The sequence below is a fragment of the Rhea americana genome, unplaced genomic scaffold, assembly GCF_003343005.1.
Source record: "Rhea americana isolate MKP2758 unplaced genomic scaffold, rheAme1 scaffold_209, whole genome shotgun sequence".
NCBI classification, from domain to species: domain Eukaryota; kingdom Metazoa; phylum Chordata; class Aves; order Rheiformes; family Rheidae; genus Rhea; species Rhea americana.
In genome coordinates, this window is record NW_028186249.1 from 1,144,342 (window position 1) to 1,171,138 (window position 26,797).

At 45.8% G+C, this 26,797-nt stretch overlaps 1 protein-coding gene across 1 annotated transcript in view; it reads right to left on the minus strand.

Moving 5' to 3' along the window:
* Positions 1-26,797, minus strand: part of SH3BP4 (SH3 domain binding protein 4) — a 60,216-nt gene that overhangs the window by 11,545 nt on the left and 21,874 nt on the right. Inside the window, exons 3-4 of the mRNA XM_085304403.1 lie at positions 9,776-10,041; positions 3,552-5,914 (exon numbers count right to left, since the gene is read on the minus strand). Of these exons, the coding sequence (XP_085160529.1) occupies positions 3,552-5,914; positions 9,776-9,893 (2,481 nt within the window). The 5' untranslated portion in view covers positions 9,894-10,041. The remainder of the gene's footprint in view (positions 1-3,551; positions 5,915-9,775; positions 10,042-26,797) is intronic.

Below are 26,797 nucleotides of genomic sequence, written 5' to 3' on the forward strand. Positions count from 1 at the left end.
AAAAAGAAAGGGAGAAGAAAAAAGTTAAACACAGCTTACTTATTAACTAGCCCTCACGACAGGGCATGTCATTCACTTGGGAGGCTCTTCTACGCTTGGCTACTGGTGGATACTTCTGCAAGCATGATTTTGTGCAATCAACATTGAAATCTAGATAAGCCTGCTTACTATTCCTCCCCTCCTTTGAAATGAGGCACCCAAATTTAACATGAAATGGCCAGATCAGAGTTTAATCCAACCAGTTCTTCTCACCAGCAAATGCCGAACAGCAAGYCCACTTGTTAAATAAAATCAGATTTAAACATAATAAAAGAATATTACCACTCAGTTGTTGTCCTCTGAAACACCTATTTATTTATTTWTTTAAGRTTGTGCTTAATCTAATTTCTCTGGAAGTTAAGGAGGATTAGACAGCAGTGAGCTCAGACTCACAAAGATCTCACACAGAATAGGAAACAGAGTCAGTGTTCAGCATTAATCTCCAGTTGAATAAGGAAAATAAAACGCGCTCTGGGATTCTGCACTAGGTGCATCCCTTTGGGAGCAATATGTTTTTCAGGCAAGTAATGGCTCTCCTCTTGAGTTAGCTGGTTTGTGAGCATCTAGAAAGCCTAAACTTTCTGTTCGTCTACCCATTTAGATCTGGCGCAGCTTTTCCATGACCCACAGATTGCCTTTGATCCTCAGAGACAAGACACCATAATGCTTACGACAGGTTTTCAAAGCAGTAAGGCAAACAGCAAAAAGCCCTCGAAGTATTTAGCAACGGAAATATGTATTTCACCCTGTCGTTCACTGAGGCTATTGCTTCAAGGACCAAAACCTGCTTTGAAGGAACCACAGGGCTGCTTCCAAGGCCAGAAACCAGCCTCGACTGCAGCCTTTGCTCCAGCCAGAAGAGATGAGCTTTGGCAAAACATGGGATTGGACATAGTTGTGCCCAAAATGCATTGATTTCATTCTGCATATGGATTGGAGATGCAAACCATCACCTCAAGCTTCACTTGGAGGTGCAGCAGGCAAGCGCACGTGGCAGCAGCACAAAGTCCTTCCTAGCAGGCTGCGAGGGGAGACATGGGCTACAGACTCAGCTCCTCCCTTATGCTCCTCCTAAGCTCTCTTCCTATCTGCCTGTTACTCAGGTGTAACTAGTGTCCATGCTCTGCTACAGCACCATTTGGGGCTGGCAGGACAATATAGCTATAGTTGATCCCTTTTAAGCAGATCTCACCTCATGAAGGTTTTCACTTACAAGCTACTTCTACCTCTACCTCTCAAACATAGCATCTGGCCACTGAGGATTTTAAATGTCTCCATGAGACACATTGGCATTTTGTTACTGCCTTTTTTATTCAGTCTTTATAGACATTCTTCAGAATAAATGGATGGGAACACGCTGCTCCATCCACAATGCCAAGCCCAGTGTCCAGCTAGCCTGCGGCTGCCTTCAACAAYGGGAGAAAAGAAAACACATTGCACAGTGGTATTTTTCCTTCCTGGATGGCCTTGAAGACTAAGAAACAACTGCATATGACGGCAAGAACCCCTAAAAAGCAGCAGTACTGGTGATACTGYCTGGAGTCTGCAGCCAAAACAGCCCTATCAGCCACAAATTGCTACTCACACAGCAAGGTTACCTGCGCTCTCCTCTAATCTCGATTTGGCCAAATCAGTGATTGCAACCCAGCAGATCCTTGACACAGYGACTGACCTATAGTTTAGAGCAATCATGGTTTTTGGGCCACTAAAATGGCTAATCACGCCAACCGACATCTGCAAAGAACGGGAGCCTCTCTGAAGAGGTGGAACCCTCAGGTTTTAAAGCTTGCTGCAACACCATCCTCCTTCCTTTTCCAACTCCATCAGACTAGCATGAAGTTCCCTTCAAAAAGGGGTAAGAATCCAGCCGAACTTGGAAGACAACTGGTCTGGCCTGCCACAGGAGCACAGGGGAACCAGCAATATCCTCCAGTAATTACAGCCTAAGCTTTTGAAGTTCCCTAGGCTCCCTTGAGCAGTTCAATCCTGTACTTTAACRTACTTACCCTAAATGAACACGCACAACAACAGCTCCAGTGATCACTTTAATTGCAATGTAACAGGTGTGAGTCACACCTTCCAGAAACTACCTTCTCATTTTCCACACTGACACCAAAAGTCAAACAGGGCTTCTTATAAAGTTATTAATTCTAYTGCACTATTAGGCTGAGGAAATAAATCCACAAGTAACCCCTTGAACATGCTAGATAGGATTTCCATGAGTAATGAATGGCTTCACACTCTTCATAATGTATTGCACCTAATATTCAATCCTCAAAATTCACCATTCTTATTAAACGGAAACAGTGATATGACTCATTTCATTTAGCTCCAGTCCTTTTTACCCAGGTTACTCATTGATATTTTCATAACTTCATTTTGCAYGCTGCATGTTCTTGCACTGCCCATGCACATTACTGCCAAGAGAAGTTTTTGCTATTCTATAATTAAATTGGCCCTTTAAAACACATGATTTGCTATAACYCAGTTATCTGCTTCTGCAGGAGAGACTGTTAAAAGTCAAGAGCTGCAAATCTCTTTGAGTCAGTAAGTCCTGTCTTTTCTTTGGCTTATTTCCTATGATACGTTAGAAATTGYCCTCATGAGGATGATTTCTCGTAAGAGACTTCCTAACGGCATCTCAAGGATACTCACAGACAGCACTTCACCCCAGAGGCCAGTAGAAAGCCTTTTAGGACATAAGGCAGGCAGGTATTTTAGACAATTTGCAAACATGATCCACAGCTGAATACAAAGCATCCTAATTCAAAGGTGTCCTTGGTTTAGATGTCACTAAAGGACCAGGTAGATCCAGAAGGATCAGACATCATCATCACTGTTATGATTATTTAAAAAAAACCAATAATTTTAGGTTGCGCCTCATAAAGATGTAGCACCCATTCTTCACAGTAGCCATAAATTCCTCTCCAGCACGCTTTGCTCTACTTAGTGATGCAAAATCATGTGAATCAAGAGGTGGCTTACCTACTGCAATATAGGAATAGCTTTTATGTTTCTTGCCCTTTTCTAGTTTTCTGTCCTGTCACCAGTATTGCCATGACAGCCAAAAGCTTCATCACAGATATTGTTATCACATCTGGGATGAAGGGACTAGCAACTTTCAAGTGATTCCTTGAAGCATGCCTCATTTACATACCCCTAAGGACTAATATGTCAGTGCTCACTTGAGTGCTCTGAAAATACTGGACCGAAATGACCACTGATGTTGAATGGTTTCAGATTAGCTACCTTAGCAGGTCTGTCTGCTCCCCCAAAACAATGTGGATGTATTTTGTGCAGCAGGGCTCTCATTTACAGACATCGTATCTTTAAACTTGCCAACACATAATCACAGGGCAGAATTTTCCACCTGGCTGTGCTGAATGGGCTGCAGAAGACCTTAAAAATACATTTCATTTTTGCACATTGAGTAAGGAAACTTCCAGCTCCTGTTCATACTGATCGCTCTGAATACATCACAGAGAATATGCCCCAGTAGACATTGGACTCACCGTCATCAGCTCCTTCTGGAAAGATTTCCTATCCTTGTTCTCAGTGTTGTTGCAATCTTCCTTCAGCTTCTCCAACACGGAGGCCACTCGCTCTGGCTCACTGTCCAGCTCTGCTCTGCAGAAAAACGTGAGTGGCAGGTTCAAATACCCCAGCGCATCGGCAAACGACCGCCAGCTGCTGAGGTTCTCCATGAGCAGAGTCCTCACTGAGGCATAAATATAGGTCAGAAATTTGCASGGTCTCAGAATTTGCTCAAGCAACAAGCTAGTAGTGAGATCAGGCCCGGTGAAATAGCTGGGTTTGACCTTCCCAACCACAAGGACATTTTTGGTGTGCACAAGGCCTATTTTCCCCTGGTAGTAGCCAATGTACCACTCCTTTGTCCACAGCTGCCCTTTCAACCTGATCTTCTCCTCACTGAGGAGGGCTATGACGTCTCCTTTCTTGTATTCCAGCAAATAGTGGTTTTTATTTTGCCGCACCACAGTTTTCAGCAGTTTGCCATACCTCAAGCTCAACACTGGCCGGTCCTGAAAAACTGGGTACTTGGCAGTGGCAGCCAGAGGTGAAAGGATGATCTTACCAACCTCATTCTTCTTGAGGAACCGCCTCTGCCCTGTGGGTTTGATGGCACTTTTAGGAGGCGGCTGAGGCGTCTGGACACAGAACTGGGTCAAAATGGCATCCTTGTCATCCTTGACCTGTATCCTCAGTGTAAAGTCCGAGAGCTCATTGGGATCATGAGATGCGATGGGAAAAATAAGGCGGCTGACCTTGCCCAGCTTCATCTGGAAGCCTCGCACAATTTTGGCTTGCTCACTAGCTTTTACCTCATAGTTGGTCATGTTGGAGAACATGCAGATTTTGAGGTCCTGAGGCCGAGAYAAAGTGAACTGATGTCTACCCCAAAGCTGCAGAGCAACGGGAGCAGGATTGTGAGCCTGTCGTGTGACCTCATTCACTAGGAGAGTTTTGGGTGCACATTCATGCCCAAACACAGCCACGACAGTTTTAAAGGAAGGGTGGATGTGTTTCGGGCCATAAACACCAATCGTGATCTTCTTGCTGATGTAATCCCATACAGTGTAAGGGTAGAGGATGTTCTGCCCTTGTGCTACGGCTGCGATATACATGCAAGGCTCCAGATTCTCCAGCTGGACTTGTATTGTGTCCCCATATGAATAGCTCAGCTGCATTGGTGTGTATGGCCCCTCCTTCATGTCGCTCCGCAGGCACTGCAATCCCACCAAACTCTTGCTCATGATGTCATTCTTGACCTCTGCTGACACCTTCATCTCCAGAATGATGAAGGTTTTCACCTCCATATTGCTGAGTTTGATCTGCAAGACCGGACTGATGGTGCTGCACTTGTCACTATTCAGCTCCAGTGGCGGATCCAGCATCGCTTTCATGGAGATCTGCTGCGTTTCCCCAGGGCACACATGACCCTCTGGCACATGGATGCTGATATTGGTGTCTGGAAGCTGAACAGCTCCACCAGAGCTATCCAGTTTGCAGACAATGTTGGTCTCCACAGGTTGTGTCTGACCCCAGCCAGGATTTTGACCAAGCAAATCCAAGTCGTGGCAAGACCGGGCCAACTTCCTATGATTCAGCCACGCGGTCCTAAAATCCTCCCGGCTCTGGAACTGCTCTGGAGTGGGAGACTTCAAGCCGCTGAAGAAACCTGATGACGTCGGAGTGTCTGACTTTGCTTGAAGAACAGACAGCTCAGACAAACTGTAGGAGCGTTTGCTTCTGAAGAARGGATTGTCTCGTTTCGCAGTCTGTTCCAGCTCCAGCCTGTTTGTAGATGGAAACTCATCGAAAATGTTACCCATGCTGCTATTAGCAGCTGAGCTGGAAACTGCTGAATTAGGAGCTCCTGTGTCAAAGAGCAGCAAGTCAACAGCAGCTTTGGAGTTGGACTCATAGTCAGAGCTGGGCATTGTTTGCAAATTCCCGTTAAGAAATGGGTTCGTCTGGACTCCATTCAAGAAAGGATTGTTATTGTAGGTTTTGGCTGAGTTTCTTTTCACATCAGTCCATTCTCCAAGCAGGTCCAACTCCTTGACTCCCTCGTCAGGGCTCTCCAGTAGATTGTCTATCATCCCACTGTCTGTTAAGGAAGAGTTGCGGTAGTTTACAGGCTGGACATAGGAGGAAGGGATGTAACCCATTTCTGTAGTGTTGTGAGCGTACCACCACTCGCCTCCTGATGTATCTAAGACATAGAGGTGGTCCCCCTTGGAGAACTTCAAAGTGGTGAAATTAGTTGGACAGTAATCTTTGATTGCTATTACTTCCTTTGCATTTCCAAAGGATGTGGGATTGTCAATCAACAAGGCACTAGGCGAAGGCACTGCAAAGTAAAGAAGAAAAACAGTAGTGTAAGCAATCAACAAGAGTCACAAGTTATTTACAAGCATTTATTTCAGGTAAGCAACCCATGCTACTTTAGCCAGTAAGGCCAAGTTAGTTTTACATACATCTTTAGGCTTGAGAGACTATTCTTCCCTCTAAAATCTTCAAACAAAAAGTCTCTCTCCACTGCTTTTGATGTATCTGTAATGGTGCAAGAGAGAATGTCTTCTCCAAAGAGATCGTAATCTAACAGGTCGAACATCAAAGCAACTGGGCAGAGAAGCAAAAGCCAGATAGGAGAGGAAGCAATTTGTTACAGCCCCATCATAGCAACACAGGTGCAGGAAAAACAGCTCTCCTCCTGATGCAGTCAAGTGTTTTAGCAGTAAGATCATATAGCCTACCCTTTGATTTAGGGCCTCTCACAGCTGCTTCTGCAGGAGAAGCCAGAGTAGGACAGCCTCTAAATTCACTGATAGGTTTTGCACAAAAAGGTGGGTTGGTGAGAGTTTTGAGGGAATTGGAGTCAATTTTTACTACAACCTCTTTCCACCCGGCATGTGGGGATTTGAGCTCCTAAAAGCTAGGGCTAAAAAAAAACAAAAACAAAAACATAAATGCTCACATTCGAAATGACAGAAATTAATTTAGGGTATGCCACCTGGGGAAGAGGCTATGTGGCCCAGGTGATCCTTCATAGCCTTTATCCTACAAATTTGGTCAGTGGTATCTCAATGTCTTTGACCACCAACTTTTTCTTTTAATCACTGCTGTTTTGATTTTTGTGAATATTTAATTCTGCTGCTGAAGGGGGACATCTGATTTTCAAGCAGATTACACAATAACCCAAGACAATGGCTGCAGGCTAAAAATGTTTTCATCTTGCCATAATCCCTCTTCTGAATGTTTGAAATATCCTAAATTTCATCATCAGAAACAACTAAGGACATCCACTAAGGATACTTCATGTTCCCACTTTTATATCTAAGCTCCTCAAAAAATATCAACACCATTTGCAAAGAAAGCCATGTAGTCTGAGTCATCAGAAATAAGCACAGTATCCCCTTACCACAGTGCTGTCAAGGACTAAGCAGCATCTCCAATTTCTCTTTCAGCATGGTGTTTTTAACAGCAAATCTGGCTGAAAGTGCTTTTGCTTGTACTAACAGATCCCAATTACAAAAAAAAAAGAAAAAAAAAAAAAAAGAAAGCTCAGGAAAGACTACAGATGTTCAAGACGTCACTGTATTTATTGCTTTTGGTCTCCCGTTAAGGACTTACTGATTTTAAGCAAGCTGCAGATAATGTTACGTCCGCATTCAAACGTTCATTATCTTACTAGACAAACCTAAGAAAAAACACTGACAGGGGAGAGGAAGAAGAGTTGCATTTTTGCAAATACAGGGCAGTAAGAGAAGTAGGACAACACCTGTTTCAATATGCTTGCTAGCTCTCTGGAGGGAAAAGAGGAATATAAAAATTCATGCGGAAGTCTTTAAAATCTGGAGACAAACCGATGACAGAACAGAGTCATCCATACAGCCATTAATTACAGATAGTCTGTATTTTTCGAACACTAAAGTTACATGAAAAAGGAGGATGCTTGGAATGTTAGGATGCCTCCCAGCCTTACAAACCCTAGGAAAATATTACAAAATAGTAGACCTTTAGGAGCCATAAAGCAACTTGCGATGCTACTATGGAATTAAAAAGTAACTTAAGAAACAAGAGCAAGGATTTTAGGCCTCCAATTTTGCCAAAAAGAGTCTGTATTCACACTAAATGACTGATCATTCATCCACTTCCTGATCCCTCCCTCTCACAGCAGGTAGTGAAAGTCGTGAGGACATTTACTCAATGTCAAAATCACATTAAAAATATCCTTATTGAAACCTTCTTGCCACCTTGGTAGGAAGTCACTATGGAACTAGCTATACATCTTCAGCTGGTGAGAACCACAGCTCGGGGTTACAAGTGAACCCTTCTCTGATATTTGCTCTCTCAGGGATGCTCCGTGCTGCTGTGACCATTCCATGTGATGCCACTGCTCAAGAAAGCAATGCACCACGAGAAAGCAGCACCTCTCCTCTGTGTTTCGAAGAGGCTCCTTAGCTGAGGTCTTTTAGCCTTGTCCAGGCCCCACAATTTGTAATGTTGATGTAAAGTCAAGGTAAAGCCTGAGGATGTTGTGTGTCCTGCAGGGATGCAGGGTAACCACCCCAGCACAGCAGGAAGGGCTGGATGGGCATGCACAGGGCTGGCTCTTGCACGGGAGCTGCTACCACAATCTTCCTGTGGGAGGAAGGATGGGACGCATCCCTTCAGGGCAATACCAATGGCATCCAGGTCCCACTTCTCAAAAGCTGGGGCACAATGCTGTGCCTGCACAACTCCAGCCATCTCTCACAGCTTTGCTTGCCCCCCTGAAGTGAGAACTGGTCTGAAATTCTGAATAAGTTTTATTCCCCTCAATTTTTTTTTTAATTAAGGGGGAAAAATGGCAACATTAAAACTGGAAGTGAGTGGGAAAGGCAGAATTCCGCAATCTTTCTCCTTCTAATAATTTTCTTTCCCCCCGCCCCTAATACTGGCTTTATCTGATGTGAACTTTTTCTTCCACCTGGACAGAGACAGAGCTCCCCTCAACCCCTCAGATATAATTTATAATCCAACTTTTAATTATCTACAGTGAAGAGCTGACAGGCCTCCAACCAGGAAAAGCACGTGGTTTCAACTGCAGCCCTGGATGGGACAAAGATTTGGCTGCTGAAGGTCTGTAGAACCAAGGAGACACAATTTCAYTTCTGTTTTTTCCTTCCTTAACAGCTGACAGCCATTTCCTACGGAGGGGGTGGTGAAAGCACTCTGCACTTAGAGCTTATTTTCTGTTTGTGATAAACAGAGACCCCCACTCAGCCTTATGAATTAAAGCATTTTCCTTCGTTTAGCTTTATCTCACAGCAATAACAGCCATGTGCTACCTGAAGAGATGGATAAACTGTAAAATCAGCTGCCTTTCAATTTCACTGAATATCCTGTTGTTCTGATCTTGGGGAAAAAAAAGAAGAGACAGTAAACAGGAAGGTGTATTATTCATCGCTCCGTCTCTCTCAATCAGGTTGTTTTTTATTTGTCTCCCTTGTAAAATAATCCTCATGCTTCCCCTCTCTCTTTCTCCATCCAGACCTACACGTGCCTCTGAACATATCCGGGCTGATGCAGCATGCAGCTATTAAAGGTGACTTGAGCTGAACCAGCAGCGTTGCATCCAGCTTCCAAGCAGACTTCTCCATATGTGCGCATGTGCTGCCCRCATGTATGTCCATGTTCTCCTTCATCCCACACGCCACTTGGGACTATGCCACACCAGGGGAAAGCCCAGCCCATGCTGGCGCTGAGCAGGRTGGTGCTGAAGCGGGGCAGCACAGAGGCATGCTTAGGGGCCAAGCTTGCACCAAGCCGGGAGACACATGGGGCTGTGCTGGATGAGGTGAACACACAACCAGAAAGCTGCTGTGCAGCTGCACATTTGCCACCCCCAGCAAATTCTCACAGGCTTTGGGGCAGGGATAGTTTCAATCAAGGCATCTCCAAGGTTTGTCATTTCCCTGAAATATCAAGCAAACTCTGCAGAGCAATTTTGGGATGCAGTTTCTTTCCTCCACCACAGTACAAAGTTTGATGATGGAGCTGATAGTCTTCCTGTTACTTTAGAGCAAACAAATAAAGGACCATCCAACCCCAYGAGCTATAAGAAGTTTGACCTTAAATCAAACAGCTTAAATATTATCTGGTGCTCCACCAACATCCAGAAAGAACACGTAAGACACATGCCAGCAGCAGCCCCGGCCTCCTTCACCTTTGACGTCGCTCAAGCTGTTTTCTGAGAACCCCTCGCTGAGGTCGATGAGTGTCCCCTCCGACTTGCATCGTGGCAGGCCGCTGGAGTTGGCTGCCCGGATCCTCTGAGCCGCCATCTCGAAGCCACCTTACAGCTACGGAGCACTAGGTGGTCACGACCTCTCCATGGTGGTTGCAGCGAGCTGCTTGTCAGGCAAGCGCAGGCAAAGCTGGCTATGGGGATCCCGCTGTCACGACAGCACCCTTGCAGCTTGGGGAACCAGCCTGCAAATGAAAACGAAAGGCAAAACATTAGGGAAGGCCCCAGTTGTCAGCACAATACCCACAGCTTGCACGAGCAAACGATGGKCTGCTCGAGCTGGAGAGGAGAACGCAAACAGCAAGTGCAGCACTGCAACATATCTTCAAAGATGAGAACTAAGCGTGTTCCACGGCTTCAACCTCTTGTCAGTCTGGGGGCAACTTACTTATCTTTTTGTTCACTTCCCCAGCTGTATGCTTCCTTTCTCTCTTTATTTGCTTATCGAGAAAGCACATCAAAAGCACTGTGCTACTCCTACCAAGCAAGGCATCGCATATAAATCACCAAAGGCTTTGAGTATCATACACAGCCTCCTCTTGCATTACTTTGCTGCTCACTATCTCCCTTGTACAAAACCAGCCCTCTTTCCCCTAAGAGTTACCTCAGGGTATGTTGTTCCCTGGCTCACAAACTGGTCCTTTTTCCTATTTAGTAAAAATTCTGAACTTTAGGGTATTTTTTACACTCCTGCAATACATATTTATAAAATGATRAACTGCTCCCAGATGGCACCTGAGGCTGTGGGATCCCAGGACAGCGATTACCAAGTTAGCTTACAGAGGGTTCACGTGACCAATTTTTGCACGGTAAACCTGGTCATTGTTGCCTCCTACCACAGTATCAGGATCTTCTGGAAAGAGAAGTGCTTCTTCCTGCTTGCTCCTTCCAGTGATCCTAAGCCAGGCAAAAAAATTCACAAGCACTCTGACACCTGCCTCCTCTGCCTCTATTTAATCTCCTGTGCCTCACAGGCAAAAAAAAAAAAAAAAGCCTGCTGAGCCCTACATCTCACAGAAACTGTTTGCAAGATGTCTGTGGAATGATTGATCTCAGAAGCAACCACACTCTATGTGTACCACTTTGCAAGCCAGCAAAATGGTGGGCATCAAAGAAGCTCCTTCCCCAGTGACCCATAAATAACTTTTACAATCAATAAGAGATGTCAACGGATCCAGCAGGGTGAGGAGTAGAAGCTGCTAGTGCAGAGCACAGACACGTCTGCCACTGGCCTCCCCAACAAGACCAGCCAGAGATGTGACCAGCCTTGGATGTCATMCACTGATGCAAACCTCTAAAAGTAAAGTGGATTTTCCTGTCTTGCAACTTCATACTGCCTCGRTCTTCCCCAGTCTCTTGCCCTTTTCCCATTTTGATTACATCCATCAAACCCAAAACATACGTGGATTTCGAGGTGCTTGAAATGAATCCAGAAAATACCTGGGCACAGACCTGCTCTTCTAATAACCCAGAAATACGCACAATGCTACTGAAGGGGACCCGATCTTCCTCCCCTGTGAAGCGGTCACGAGATCCAGTAACAGGACAATGACAGCAAATACAAACCAGCACTTTGTGGCTGTGGGTCTGGGCTCAGGAAGCTCCTTTGCAAACTGCTTGCTTCAGTGGGACACCAGACAGCACAGAGCAGGAAATACCAGCCACAGAACGATCACATGCTAAGCACAGCTCTCAGACCACACTCCAAACACAAACCATGGCCCCTCCAAAACCACAATGCCATCATCATCTCAGCTGGCCATTAGGAGAAAGCACTGCAGTGGTATTTTTAACTGCAYCCGTCGCATCACGTGGATGGTAGACTCGAGGTTTGAGGCACCCAGAGGCAGCAGCTCACAAGAAAAGCCAGCTGTCCCCTGCCTGTATTTGACCCATGGCCCCCACCACATGCACAAATATTTCCCTGGGATGCTCCTCCAAATCCCCTCCGAATTACTACTCCACATGCTAGCTCTGGTACTGTGTAGCTGCTAACAGGATCCTAAGGCAGCTTGCCAGCTCCAAATAGCTCCTCTGCTTGCTACATGCCAAGTGGACTGGTCCACTCCCTCCTCAGCTCCTGGCAAAACCCAGTAATGCTAAACTTGCCTCTCCAGTGTCTTCCTACAAAGTTTCCAGGCTCATAATAGCTTGCTGCCTGTCCCCAATGTCTATTTTGACCAGTCTGGGATTAACACAAACCATTCAAAGGGAGAGATGCCCCTCATCCCGGTATATTTTCAGTTTGCTCCTTATGCTTCTTTCCCCTTCGACAAAGTCCCTTTGGCAGGTAGGAGCCCATCGTCTCTGCCCTCTACATTGATACCCTCCCTTCCCACGACACTGCTGGGGATGACGGTGGGCAGATCCGTCAGTCACTCCGGTACATTGGAGATGCCCTTTCTAAAAGGCACAAGAATACCATTAAAAATCAAGATCAGGTGGAAAGGGCTGAAACTTCCCCTCTCTTAGTGACTATCTTGCCTCACTTGAGCTGCTACATGAAACCAGCACTGATATGAGGAGGAGGGATGGTAACAGGGGGAAGGTAAGTTTCTAATCGGATTGTTTTGGAAGGAGAAAAATACAACAAAATAGGTTTGAGATTTTTTTTGGGGGGGGGAGGTGTTGGGTTTTTTTTCAGAAACACTTGCAAAAATGCTCTAAAGGGTTAAACACTGTGGAAGAACAGCTGCACCCATGTCAGGAGAAAAATTAACCCGTTCCCCACTTGCTTGGGGAACATGCCAGGAGTTTGACCCGCAACCTAGTGCCTTGGGTCTCATAAAAGCATGGCTAAGACCTCCTCTTGTGTCATCCATGTGTCCACTGGAGCTTTGAGGGTGACCAGAAAGGCTGGGGACACGTGGATGAGAAGCAGGCCCAGTGCCTCTCTGCCAGCGCAAGGCAAGGCTGCAGCACAGAGCTGCTGGAGCCAGAGCCACACTTTGCTAATTCAGGTTTTGCACCAGTGAGCAGGTATGAAGTCTAACTCCACTACAGGTAATGCACCTGGCACCACCCCAGCTCTAAGCTGGCAAATCATACCCACCGGGGGTCAGACTCCCTACAGATGTGCCAAACTCTGGCCTGCCCACAAACCACTAAGAGACCTTAAAAATAAAGCCCCATGCAACGGAAAGTTATATCGAAATACAAATTCCTTGCCAAACTGCTTGAATTCAGCAACCTGAAGAGTTTTTTATCTGCTCCTAACATTGTTTTCCCCTTCCTCGCACCATTCAGTACAATTTTCTTTCCTAATTGAAAATAAACAACAAGCAGAAAATAACCCCCCAAACCAAATTCCTTAGATGGCAGAGCTGTGCTAGAAGTATTAAGATAATGAAAATGTGAAGACAAACACAGTGCTCGGCTGCCAGTTACCCTGGCTGCTGTTATTAAACCAGTGGGTTTCTCTGCGGGCAACACAAGGAGTATCAACTCGTGAAGGAGTGGAGTGCCCTTTTCAGGAAYGCAGTAAAAAAAAGTTTGCATTACAGGAAGGATAGTTTGAGCATGAGATACTTGAGCCTATTTGAGACACTTTCCCAAGCCATCCTCAGCCGGAATGTCTGGAATGCAGCTAATTGTAAGGATGCATGAGGTTTTTGACAGAAGACGGACAGAGAGCTTCTGTGCAAACACTTTTCCCTTTGTGAAAAGGTTGTTTCAGGTCCTGCCGAGAGCATTCCAGAGGGAGAGGACTTGGCAATCACAAAGAACTAGGCTTTGAGTCAAAACTGTACTTATCGAAGAATACGGGCCAGGTAAGATAGGAGACTTGGAGAAAAGCAGCAGCCATTAGCAACAGCAACAACAACAAAAAAAAGCAACAACCATTCAGTGGGAAGTGAAGAATGGAGGAAAGAGGCATCTGCTTGTCCAAAAAATGCTGCACCATCAACACTAAGTTGCTGGAAGCTAGGCAAGCAAAGGCATAACTGTCGTCCTTTAGTCCATCAGGAGGCTGTTCAGCAAAGAGGCTCCTATAAGCAATCCTCTGCGTACACCTCTCCTAACCAGAATAAAACCTTTGTAGGTAACGAATGCAAAGCTCACTGCAGTATTCATAAACCACTCTTCAAGAAGGTATTAAAAAGCTATCAAAGACATCTACCAACCCATGGCCCCAGCTGAGGAATCATGCTGGATCCTTTCAGGGTGGTTTAAAGTTTTCACTTCCAGCTTGCCCCTTTGCAAAGCGCAGACATTACACAGATTATACATTGTTCAGGCAGTGTGCAAAGACCCTAATTCTTGCTGTCTCCCGCTACTCCCTGAATTGACCTTTCAGAAACTTGGTAGGATCCTGCAGGGTTTTTCTTGCTTGCCGAGAAGAAACATTTGCGCCTCCCCAAAGTCACAGCCCGGCAGCTAGGTCGCAGGAGGGTTAAAGCTCAGATATTCAGGCATCAGGTGTGAGTCATCACATAAAAAGCTCAAGTGGTAAAGTTGTTCCAATTTTGGCAAAAAAAAAAAAAAAAAAAAAAAAAAAAAAAAAGAAAGAAAAACAGCCTGAAGTTCACCCTTTTTTGGTGAGTACTGCATGAAGTTTTACTGAGCAAGAAGAAAAAGAGTAACAGATTGGTGATTTTCCTGTGAATCAGAGTGTAAGCCTATTTTTAAATACCTGCTTCGTACTTCAGTGTCTAATATATTTGCTATCGATAATTATAGCTGCGTGCTGACAACTGTCACAGACATATCCGCAAGCCTCAGTGCTTATGGTTTGCAGTTACAGTCCCTCTTCCAGTATTTGTGTAACTACATGGGAAGCTTTATGTTAAAAGTCTGTGACAGATGTGACTGTATGGAGAAACATCTGGAAAAGTTATGTCCCATATGCATCCTGAAGTTGTAAAAGACAGTAAGAATGTATGTTAAAATGACTGATTATGGAAAGATATTTCCTCTCCCTGCAACAGCATCTCAGCTGTATCTCAGCCCATTCTGGAGGCAGCAACAGTATCACACATATACAAGGATGCAGGTGCATGCACCCCACTGCAATTTTCAGTCTGGACAGTGGGGAGTTGGAGGAGAGCAGCATTTTGGAGCCGACAGCCCCAGGGGATGGACTGAAGCCCTTTCTAAATGCAGAGGCGGGACAGGTAACTAGCAAGAATAAGTTTTCTGCTTCCAGTTCAGACTATGAAAGAAGAAAAGGGGAGAGTCAGGAGTAGTGTAGAGAGGAACAGGACAGGGTGGATGGGGTAGGATTTGTTTAGAAATGTTTTGTATAACTGAGGCTGAGACAATGGTTTGCAAACTCCTCTGAAAGCACTTTAAATATAGAACAGGAAAAAAAAACCAGTGACATCTGTTTGCCCAAACTGATGCACCACATCCTAAACAGGTGGGGCAAAGCAAACAGACAACACCTTAATGAAGACATCATCCTCAAGGAAGCATGTCCTCCTCCGGCGGCRTGCCTCAAGATAAAATGAGGAGCCCAGAGCAACCAGAGCTCACCCTGGGCGAGCAAGGAAGGAGACAGTGTGTCTCAACATGTAATCAGCTCCATGTAAGTAGCTCAGAAACACTTGCATCTTCTTTTAATGCTAGCTTTTTCCTCCCATGAGGGAAAGGCAAAGCTGCAGAGGGAAAATCAGCTAAGGAGCTGTTCTCCTTTTGCTGGGAACGTTGTTTCCCAGCAGACTCATCCTCTTTTCCTTCCTGGGAGTCGCCCACGATGTCACCCCATCCAGGACCCAGGGGGAGACTCTCTCTCCCCACCGCACAGGAGCTGTGTGGGTATTAGCTCTACATATAGGAAGCTACATTAGCACTTAATCAGCTCAGTGCTGCTTGACACTGTGCTTGTTTCACAGTAACATCAACCTGATTGGTTTCTGCAGCCAGCAAATATCCCCCCAGTCTTCCAACCACTAGCGTAAAACACGGCTGGAGCAAGCCAGGACCCTCGAGGCTGGCATCATATGGGGTGACGCAGAAGTTGCTCTCTCCTCCCACCCTGTTTGCTAGACTTCAGTTCCTGGCTTGACAACCCTAGTCACAGGATTCATATCCTGTGATTCACTTGTCAGGAGGCCAACACACTATTTTCAACAGGGACCTTCAGAAGAGATTCAACTTTGCATTAGCTGATGCTACTAAGAATTTGGGGGAGGGGGGAGTATGAGATGCTGGCAGATGGGACACCCAGGACAAATGTCAACCCAGACAATACCCGAAACCGTAGCAGCACTCCCCTCAGCCTCTCAAGGCTAATTATCTCCACATGAAATTGCTGTCACAAGCCCCAGTGATTTGGGGAAAGGCTGGGAAAATTTCCAGGGTCTTGAATCAGCATTGTTTTGTKAATAAAAAACCATACTTGCTTTTGGATCACTTGTACAGGAGGAGCGTTCTTAGCAAGCATCGTTTACAGCCCTGCCAAGGCAAGCCCTGCTGATATACCCAGAGAGGCCTGCAGTGCGGCATTGAGCGTAGCAGTAGGTCTGAGACAGTTTTGCAATGCTCAGTGGCCCGGGTGGAGCAGGACTCTGAGTCCCACCAAGCACTCACATGGGACGGCAGCTCTGCATGATGAAGACAGCCTGTTGGGGCTGATAGATTAACTACTTCCTCCCTGGTCTGCCTCTGGCTGTTGCTGTTTCTTGGCAGGAGGAGCAGGGTAGCCTCTCAAGGCGCTCAGGGGAAGTGCAGCTTGCTCAGGCATGGGAGRAGGACTCCTTGGCCAGCAGTATTAAAATCACATGCCAAAATGACAGTTCCCAGTAACCAGGTCCCAGCACCACCCAGTATGTGACACAGGCTCTCCCTCCCCATACTTTGGGTATGTCCTCTCCTTTACTGCCCACGGGACTCCTGCCAGGTCTGTCTGCATCTTGGTAAGATGTCATGGTGGTGGCAGACTGCTTCTTTTCTTGAGAAAAAGGGCAGAGAAAGAGTTAAAAATAATTTCAAAAATACCTCTGGGCTCATTCAGCCCGGAAATGGAGCTGTGCTCTGGGCTGCTCTTTCCCCAAGCTGCAGCTGCCGGCAGTCCTCAGCATCCGCCTTATTTCTCCTATCTATTCAACTCCACAGACCCAGCAAAGCTCCTCATGAATGCCCACTGTCCTCCTCAACATGGGCTTAGGACATGTCTAGGCCAATAGCAAACTCCGTCCTTCTGAATGCTCCCATCTACAGCCAGGGGAATATCAAGCATGCCAGGACATAGTAATGCTGAACTGGATTAAAGTATGTATCAGTCTCTCCCTGTACAATGATTATTTCCAACATCAGCCTTGTCTCCCTACAAAACCATTCATATCTTATCTAGGGAATTTAGTCACCACTAAATTAAAAATGAAAGATGTAGCATAGGCATTCCAGCCACACTAAACCAGATTAGTACAGAAATGCAATTGCTGGCAAACTACTCATAGGCACTATAAGCTCCATATCCACGGACAAAGAAACACAGTGAAAATATGGAACTACCTAAAAGCAAAAAGTATCAGGAATATAAAATGGGAGAACAAGCAGCCTTAAATTTCCACGAGGGCCAGAGCTTAACTGAAATGTCAAACATGAATTTGCACTATCCTCTAGTTTGGATAGCTCAAGAGCAGCCTTTGTGCAGGGAAGGTCTGCATCTGGGAGGAATGGCAAGGATGGCTCACAATGATCACTCCAGGTCTACTTTCCCTGTGCTCTTCTTCCAAGCAGAGCAGATTTACAGTTCCCCATCAAATGCGCTCTCTGAAGAAGGAGAAAAATCATAACGCAGTACTCCTCCTTGCAAGCTGCTTCATGTATGTGCATGCTACCACAAAGACTGGAAAGGGAAAAGTTCAGATTGCCCAAGAGCTGGCAAGATGGAGAGCAGAACTGCTGCAAAGCATCTCTTGCTGCCACGAAACTACCAAGTACTTTGGCTAGAGCTTCACTAGCCATATATAGGACAAGTCCCTAAACAGCAACAAACACAGTCCTAACCAAGAAAACTTGCAGCACAGAAGAGAAGGGATGCTAGCAAAGTGTGGAGACTTGTTGCAACTGTCATGATGTTCATAACTCTCTGCATTTAAGTAGTAACATTTGCAGGCAACTCTTCAAATATTATGATTGAAGAAAACCCCACAAACATTAATTCAAATCCAGTTCCCCAGAGAAAGTTGTGACCAACTGAAACTTGTACGCTAATAAATGGTAATGGCTAAATGCTCTGCTGCCAAGGAAATGGATATGTAATTCTCCCTTCTCACCTGAAATACAGATATTCGCATCTACTTTGTTAGAGCTCTTCTGCTACATTCCAAATCCACAGGAAAACCAGAATCAAGCSTGAAGTTAAACTATGGTGAAAGAAATCTTCATGTGTGCAAAGTTTTGTACTGGTATTTTTCCTCACAGTGCACTGCTGGTTGAGTTTAGAAGAAAAAAAATAAAGGCAAGAGCCCAACACACTGCTCCCCTCTACACTCACTTCATGCAGGTGTTCAGGAATAGTCAGCATGTATTCACCAGGGCGAAATCCTGCTTAAGCGCTCTCATAGCCTTCTACGATGGTATGACTGGCTAGGTAGATGAGGGGAGAGCAGTGGACGTTGTGTACCTTGACTTCAACAAGGCTTTTGACACTGGCTCCCAGAACATCCTCCTACAAAAGCTCAGSAAGTGTGGGTTAGAGGAGTGGACAGTRAGGTGGATTGAGAACTGGCTGAAAGGCAAAGCTCAGAGGGTTGTCATCAGTGGTGCAGCATCTAGTTGGAGGCCTGTGGCTAGTGAAGTCCCCCAGGGCTCAGTACTGGGTCCAATCTTATTCATCAATGATCAGGATGAAGAGCATATTACCTCTTCAGCAAGTTTGCTGATGATACCAAGMTGGGAGAAGTGGCTGACACACCTGAAGGCTGTGCTGCCTTTGAGAGAGATCTGGACAGGCTGGAGAGCTGGGCGGAGAGGAACATCATGAGGTTCAACACGGACAAGTGCAGAGTCCTGCACCCAGGGAGAAATAACTCCATGCACCAGTACAGGCTGGGGGTTGACATGCTAGAGAGCAGCTCTGCAGAGAAGGACCTGGGAGTGCTGGTGGATGACAAGTTGACCATGAGCCAGCAATTATGCCCCCGTGGCCAGGAAGGCCCATGGTATCCTGGGCTGCATTAGGAAGAGTGTTGCCAGAAAGTCGAGAGAGGTGATCCTGCCCCTCTGCTCAGCCCTGGTGAGGCATCATYTCGAGTATTACATCCAGTTCTGGGCTCCCCAGTACAAGAGAGACATGGAGCTACTGGAGAGAGTCCAGCATATGGCTACGAGGATGATCAGAGGGCTGGAGCATCTCTCCTATGAGGAACGKCTCTGAGAGCTGGGCCTCTTCAGCCTGGGGAAGAGAAGACTGAGGGGGGATCTTATCAATGTGTATAAGTACCTGAAGGGAGGGTGTCAAGAGGATGGGGACAAACTCTTTTCTGTTGTCCCATGTGACAGGACAAGACACAAGGGGCAGAAATTGAAGTACCGGAAGAGTCTCTCGAATGTGAGGAAGAACAACTTCACTGTGAGAGTGACAGAGCACTCGAACTAGTTGCCCAGAGAGGTTGTGGAGTCTCCTTCTCTGGAGATCTTCAAGGCTCGTCCGGCTGCAACCCTGTCTACCATGCTGTAGGTAACCCTGCTTGAGCAAGGGGGTTGGATTAAATGATCTCTAGGAGTCCCTTCCAAACTTACCGAGTCTATGATCCAAAGTGATTTCCTGATTAGAGCCAGTGACTTCACTCCTCGCACACTCTTRTGCATCGTGGACAGATGCCCTTGTCCCAGTCCTGCCCTACTTCCTCCCTGACATATCCAATAAGTCACCCTTCAAGCCCCACGCAAGACGTAATCTCCTTATTCAACTCCCATTACTTCAAAAAGGATCAACCCACGTGCTCTTTGATTTCAGTGGGTGTGCAAGGATGCAGTGGTGATCCAGTTCCAGATGGCATCAACAAGAGCACAGGATCTGTGATTACAGATCTATAATTTAATGCAAAGTTTGCTGACACTTCTTGAGCAACTCAACTGAATTTGCAAGGCCATCGCTTGCTGGCTGCCTTGCTCAGTCTAAATCTTTCACACTGGAGGTGGAGGTGCATGTCTTAGTCCCACTGCAGGATGGTACAATGGCTGGATGCTTGTGTGCTGCTGCCTTGTTGCTAGAAGTGCATGATGGTGAAAACTTCAAATAACAGCCGGTGGCTGAGGTAGCTCCTCAAGCCTAGACAACCCACTCCTGCCTAACACCTTACTTCCCAGCTATGTTCCTACCAATACTGCACTGTGCCTTTGCCTGATTGAGCTACCAATTTAACTCTGTGCATCTCCAGTGCTTTGTTTGGGAAAAGTTTCATTTATAACTTGCTTTCCAGACTGACAATAAAAAGTAGAGGACAAATAGATGGATGCAACTTGGGGAGAGACAGTCTCCCCATTTCTGTGTGTGAGCACTAGCAAAAATGGTTCCCTGCTTGTGCAATTCCAACCTGCATTTCTTAAGTGAATCACAGTGCTGTGCATTTATTTTTATGCTTGCACTGCACAGTCAAATTCACAGCCTGAAGGCAGTAAACAATATTTGCTCTATCCCAAGGGGGTTCAAATACCATTTTTCAATTAAATACCTCTTTTCTAGCCACTGTCTGAACTAGTCTTCCTCAGCTGAGGATACCAACACTACAAGAACTTCAGCACAAGCCGCTGAACTGCTGCAGCAGGTGCTTTGTGGGAACATCCCCAAGCACAGGACAAGACAGGCAAGCCCAAAGAAGTGACCCATCAGAGTCGGCAATCACTGCAAGTGTTCTCAGTTATACAAAGGGAGAACCCAAGCCTCACTAGGGAGAGRGGCACACCTCAGAACCCTGTAACAAGACTTTATCCAAGACTTGCTACACAGCGTGACACCTACGTACTCAATTCAATCACGCACGGCAAATCAAAGAGGCCAAAAGCCAACTTCTGTCCTAGTCAACTCTTTGCTGTGTCACAAGAGACCAAACGACCTATAAGAAGCCCCTCCTGCATTTCCCAAATCAGCTGCATGAAAATATCCTCCTTCACCATCCTGCCCATTTTCCTGCCTCCCCCTTTCCAACAGCCTTAGTCTCTAAGGCTGCAAATTCCACTAGCAAGCAAGTTCTGCCTGTCCCAGTGAGAACGGCTGCTCTCACATGCTTGGCTGATAAGCCAGCCTGCTGGGGATGCTTTATGCATCCCAGGTGATAGATCATAGCTGTCAGCATTTCCAGGGAGAAGAGAATTTGGCTTGATTGAGAACGGGGAGAACACATTGCTGGGACAGGTGCCAGGCAGGGTCTGACCTCCTCTCCTTAAAGCACTGACTGCAAATCAAAGGTATGTGGGATCTGCTCTTTCCCTTTTGGCCCTACTTCACAAGGTTCAAAGAGAAAGGATCACATGGCAGCAGGGAGAGTCCATGCTCATCCAAAAGCCTAAATGATTGAAAAATGCCAGACTGCAGAGAATTTGTGCCGATAAGATCTGGGAGGGCCAAGACAGCTGCCTGGTACTAAGTACCGTGCAAGTTGGAGATGGAGCCAGATCCCTCCACAACATGGCCAAACAGGCAGGGTAAAGAGTGAGGGGAAAAAAGCCAGTATGTGCATATTCATTGACGGGGAATGAAGGTGTGGAGGGAGAGGGACTGACTCACTTCCATTCCTCACCCCCTACATCACTGAGCTGGGTCAAAAGATCAACTAAGCCCAGGACCTTACTCATAAGGCCCTCTGTCCCATCAAGGTAGATGCTTGTGCCCAGAGGCAACATCAGAGAAAGTAGCCAGAATGACACAAGATGAGCTAACCCTGTTTTAAATACCATATTTGCACGCTCCACGGCTATTCTACAAAAAAACAAGTCAAAGCTTGAGCTATAAAACAAACGCAGACCAGGTGGCTGCATGGGCAAGGTTATGCTAGAGCTCTCTACTGCAACATCTCCTCCTGGATTTTGACTTCTTTCAAGTCTCAGAGTGTTCTGAGGTCAATCAGACAAGAGCTGTGGAAATGCAGTAGTCAAAATTAAGGAGCTACTGTGAAGGCTTCGAGTCATATAGCCCCACAAAACTGCCACGATTTAGGATGTTAGGATGCTCCTCAGCCTCACCTCATACTGAGACTCAAGTAGGGGCCAGGCTGCAAACAGCAAGGCGTGCTAGTGTGGGAGCAGGACTTGTCCCTGTAACTCTGCTGCAAGATAGGCATCTCTGGCAGGGAAACAAGAGGGTGCAGATATCTTTTTACTGCTACAGAATTTGCCAGAACTYATTCAACAAAGCCCTATATGCTTTTAGCCCTACCAGACAAGTAGATCCTGCAAAGTGGAAAAAGCATGTGGGTGCTTCATGACCCCTGYTCATAACATGACATAACAAAAGCATTACCTCTTGATCACACCTAGATGTTTCCAAGAGAGTTCAACAGAAATCTTCCATCTTTGACTTCCACTTTAAAGCCAGGCAGCAGCCTTCAAACCAGGTACACCCCTTGCTTAACAACCTTGAGCTATTAGTCAAATCTATATCGGATCCTGCTAGAAGCTGAAAGATGGAAAGAAAAGAAAGAACTTCTAATCAGTCACTCACCATCCTCTTACAACTTTCCATGGTAAAGCCAAGATCAACTCTAGGCACTTGTTAGTAATTAGCTTTAATTCACCCCTTCCTTTTCCAAAGTCAAATTTCCCCAACTCTGATACAAATGAGGAAGTGTTTTTGGAGGGTTTTAGAAAACACACTTATGCTCAGCTCAACTGAATTTAACTGTTCATAGTTAGAAATTCATTTTGAAGCACCAATGTTACCCACAGACCGCATTCATTCTACATAACAAATTTATGGAAAATATTTTATTTTTATTTTTTATAATTTTTTAAATATTTTTTTTTTATTTTCCATGCTTTTATTTCAGTTACAAAATCTTTATTAAATCAAGGCTGCACAAGCTGTCACAAGAGTTTTCTTTCAGAAATTCAGGGTATTGCACACAGAAGGGACACCCCATTCTCAAAAGAGCTGACCACCATCTGCTCAGAGAGTGCCAGTAGACGTGTCTGGGAAAGTAGGTCAGTATTAGGCTCAGGAGCTGTCTGAGGCCAGGCTGCTCGGCAGATCTAGATCTCCCATTCTGCTGAGCCCACCTGACTCTTCAAAGAAGAATAAAACCATTAAATGAATGATTATGCACTGCCTGAACAAGACTCCTTCACAATGGCTTACTGTGGTCGTGCAAGCACGAATGAGTTTCATTGAAGTTGGTTTTGCTGATGTATCTGCACAGGAAAGGATATATCTGGGGAGTACCAACAGAAACAAGATTCTTGGTTGCAACATTCTCCAAAAGAACACTTCTGGCAAACCAGACTAGACTATGTTACTATCTAATTTAGGGACTTTCTTCAGCCTGCATATTCCAGATCTTCATCTTCAATATCATCCTCATGACTACACACTACAATACAACCTTTGACACCTGTCATTGGTCTTATACTCCAGCACTTGATGTGCTTATGCCCAGCAGAAAGTGATCAAAACATCTAGAAATTTACCTGCTTTTTCCATGCTCACATTAACATATCTTCCAACATATAGCAGGAGGTGAATAACACAACATCCTCTACACAGGTTAAGTCAGYGTGGACCCAGCCAGGCCCACTGGATGCCCCACTGTAGCCTCTGACAAAACAGAACACTTTTTCAAACTGCCAGTGGCCTCTTYGCACCCACCCTAGCATGGCAGAATGCAAAAAAATAAGTAAAAGCTCCTGAGGCTCATCTCTGAGGTCACCCGCTGATGGACTGCATTGCAGTTGACTTTCAACTTCCACAACTGGCAGAGTAAAACCTGTGTATCTATCCATCAACTTCTGCAAGGAATCATGAAGGTGGCATGGTCCAGGGCCTTGCCAAAGTGTATGTTCTGGGAAAGACCTATTCGGCACATGGAACCCCATGCTTATCCCCACAAAGGGGCTTCAAGCTTGGTATCAGCCTCATCCGCCATTGCAAGACACCACAGATAATTACTCCAGCAAAAGGGAAATGCTTATTTGGCCTATGAGGGTCTCCAAGCATCTATGAGGGTCTCCAAGCATCTATGAGGGTCTCCAAGCATCTGGTCCTGCTTTGTGCCAGGAGGACGAATAAGGTTTTGGTTAGGAGGGAGAATGCAAAACCATTTTTCCTCCCTCATTTCCCATTCCCTTGACACTGCCTCCAGGATTTCAAGCCATGAAGGTGTGACTGCCTGGCTGCACAGAATGATTGATTCTGGTGTTGTGTCCAGGTTAAAAAGGAGCTTTTTTKGGTGGTACAGCTGAAGGCAAGAAAAACAGCAGCCCTTGGAGTTGGTTCCACTTCCCTACCACAGTGCTTGTCGGACTGCAGCTTTGGGCCACAGTACCTGAGCACCTGGGCAGAGCAGGTGTTTCATGGGAGGGACACTCAATTTCTTTACCAACATTAGGTGTGAAGAGCTGCTATAGTTGTTGAGAAACAAACCCTCAATTTTATCCAAAGCACATCATAAAGGTTTAAAGACAGGACAGCCTCCAAGAAGAATCGCTGACCCCTCAAAATTTTGTTTGCTCTAAAAGACTGGATCTAGTGGCCAAAACACTGACCTGGGACTACAGGGGCTAGAGGTTTAATTCCAGCTTCTCTCCTTTGCTAGTGGCCTTGGGAAAGTAAAGTTCTGGAGCCAAAGTAACTTGCTTCACATGATCCTGATGTCTTTCATAGAGCTCTTTGAGCCTTATCAAAGCAAAGATAGGGTCAGGAAGAGCTACCTATTACTGCTGATTCTGTAGGAGCCTGGCCCAAGCATTTTGTATGTTCGATGCTGGAAATGTCGCAGACCCTAGCGATTCCCGGACGTGCCACCTATCTGCAGTCTCCTCCTACTTCTTTCCGTTTGTGTTTGTAAAAGCCAATGCTTTCATCTTCCAAAAAAAAAGTCAACCACTCCTTAAGATAACACAAAACACAAGCTCTTTGTACCAGAAAGAACATTCTAGTGTGAACTTGCGTACGCCCCGGAACAATTCTTTGGAGCTGCTGATTTGAGAAAATAAAAGACGTGATATTTTACTCTCATTTCTAGCAAACAAGAAGGGATTGTGGGAATACTGGAACCCTTAGTCCCTCCCATAGCACTCTCCTTTCCCAAGGGTTTAAATCTTGGATGCTTCCCTGCCCACCATGATGGTCTACATGCCATGCAGCACAAACCCTGCCAAATCCTCCTTGCTAGCAAGGAGCTTTGAAACTGCCTCTGAAAAGCTGAAGTTCAGAGATAAGGAGTTGAAACATTCGGAAGGAAAAGAAGAAAAAACAGACACACACGCATGCACACGCACACACACATACACACACATATATACATGTATCTCCCCAAGAGCTGCAGAGCAGCAAATTAACTTTCAGAAACATTATGAAAGTTGCACTGATTAAGGAGAGATGGATGTGGAGATGTCTGGAGAAATTCTGACTTTTAAAATATAGGGGAAGTTACAGTGGATCACCGTAGCAGCTAACTTAACAAGTGCTGCATCTCTGCAAGCATACAGTGTGTGAACAGGGGAGCAAGTATCTATCCCCATTTGGGCAAATATGCTTAAATCCCTCCTCCTTCTCTTGCGAGGTAAGTGTCAGAAGGCAATTATTCACACCCAGCACCCCTTTAAACAGGCAGCAGGTTGCCCATGGAGCACAGCCTTGTGCTATATCCACCCACCTCAGCTTGTGCCAAATGTTTTAGAGAAATCCAGCCTGCAAGCTTGAACTTGGCTCTGCTCTCACCAGCTGAGCCTACTGCCAAGCAAGGCCAAGCTAAACACAGCAGGTTTGATGGGGGTAGAGGTAAAAAGGTGAAAGAGTCAAAACAAGAGGGAACTGTAGCACCGAGGAGGCTATGAGGTTTACAGGGACACATCCAATTTTGTATCTCCACTGTTGAAGAGGACTGAAGTCCATCTAACTCTTACTAATTGCAATTAGTCACAGCTGCCAAGGACAGGGACAGTAAGCCCACAGAGCAGATACAGGCATGGGAAGGCAGAGTAAATTTAAAATAGCTCAGCTCTGCTGCAGCAGCATAAGAATAAACCAGCTCAAGGCCCTTTCCTAGCAATGAAGCACTGCTGACATACCGCTGGCTCTGGATTCATGCTGTGCTGGGTGCTGTTCCATGGGCTGACAGTGGGACAAGGGCCATGTGCCCTGTGGCATAGCCAGAGACTAGGGCTTTTGACCCTGGCTCTTCCAGCGAGGCTCCTAACCAAGCGCCCGTTCCTATACTTGGGTAGCTGTAAAGGGCCAGATGAATGGGGAAACAACATTGCATGTTCTTATGTTTTTCCTCTCCTAAGAGCACTGGCAAATGGAGAACCGAAAGCTGCTTCCATTTAGGGCTCTTACGAACATGGTGCTCTTGCCAGCTTCAGCATGCAGCCAGGCAACAGAAGGTTGGGAATTTGGCATATGTAAATGATTCAGCTAATGGCTCCTGGGGTAAGTGGGAGGAATTGCTGTGAAAAAAATGTTATCATTGCAGAGCATGTGTTACTGGTGTCTCCTGGCACCTACAGAAAGGAGATCCATTACAACCTCCCTAGAGGGTATATTATCCTTTGCGAGCAAAGCAGAAAGGATGGGAAGGTTTCCTTTTATAGCAACAACTTTGGAGCACAAGTCACATTGAAAATCAATGCTGGAGATGGATATTCAGGTGACTAAATAGAGATTAGGTATCTCTGAGGGCGAACAGAGGCTTTCCCTGAAGAATCTCCTCCTACCGCAAGTACAGATTGCAATCCTGCAGCTTCCAACTGATTTTAGTAAACCAGATCACAAATGAGCAGCCACACAGGAAAAACTACTGCCCCAGCTTTGCTCATTGCCATTTCAAGTCAGCAAGA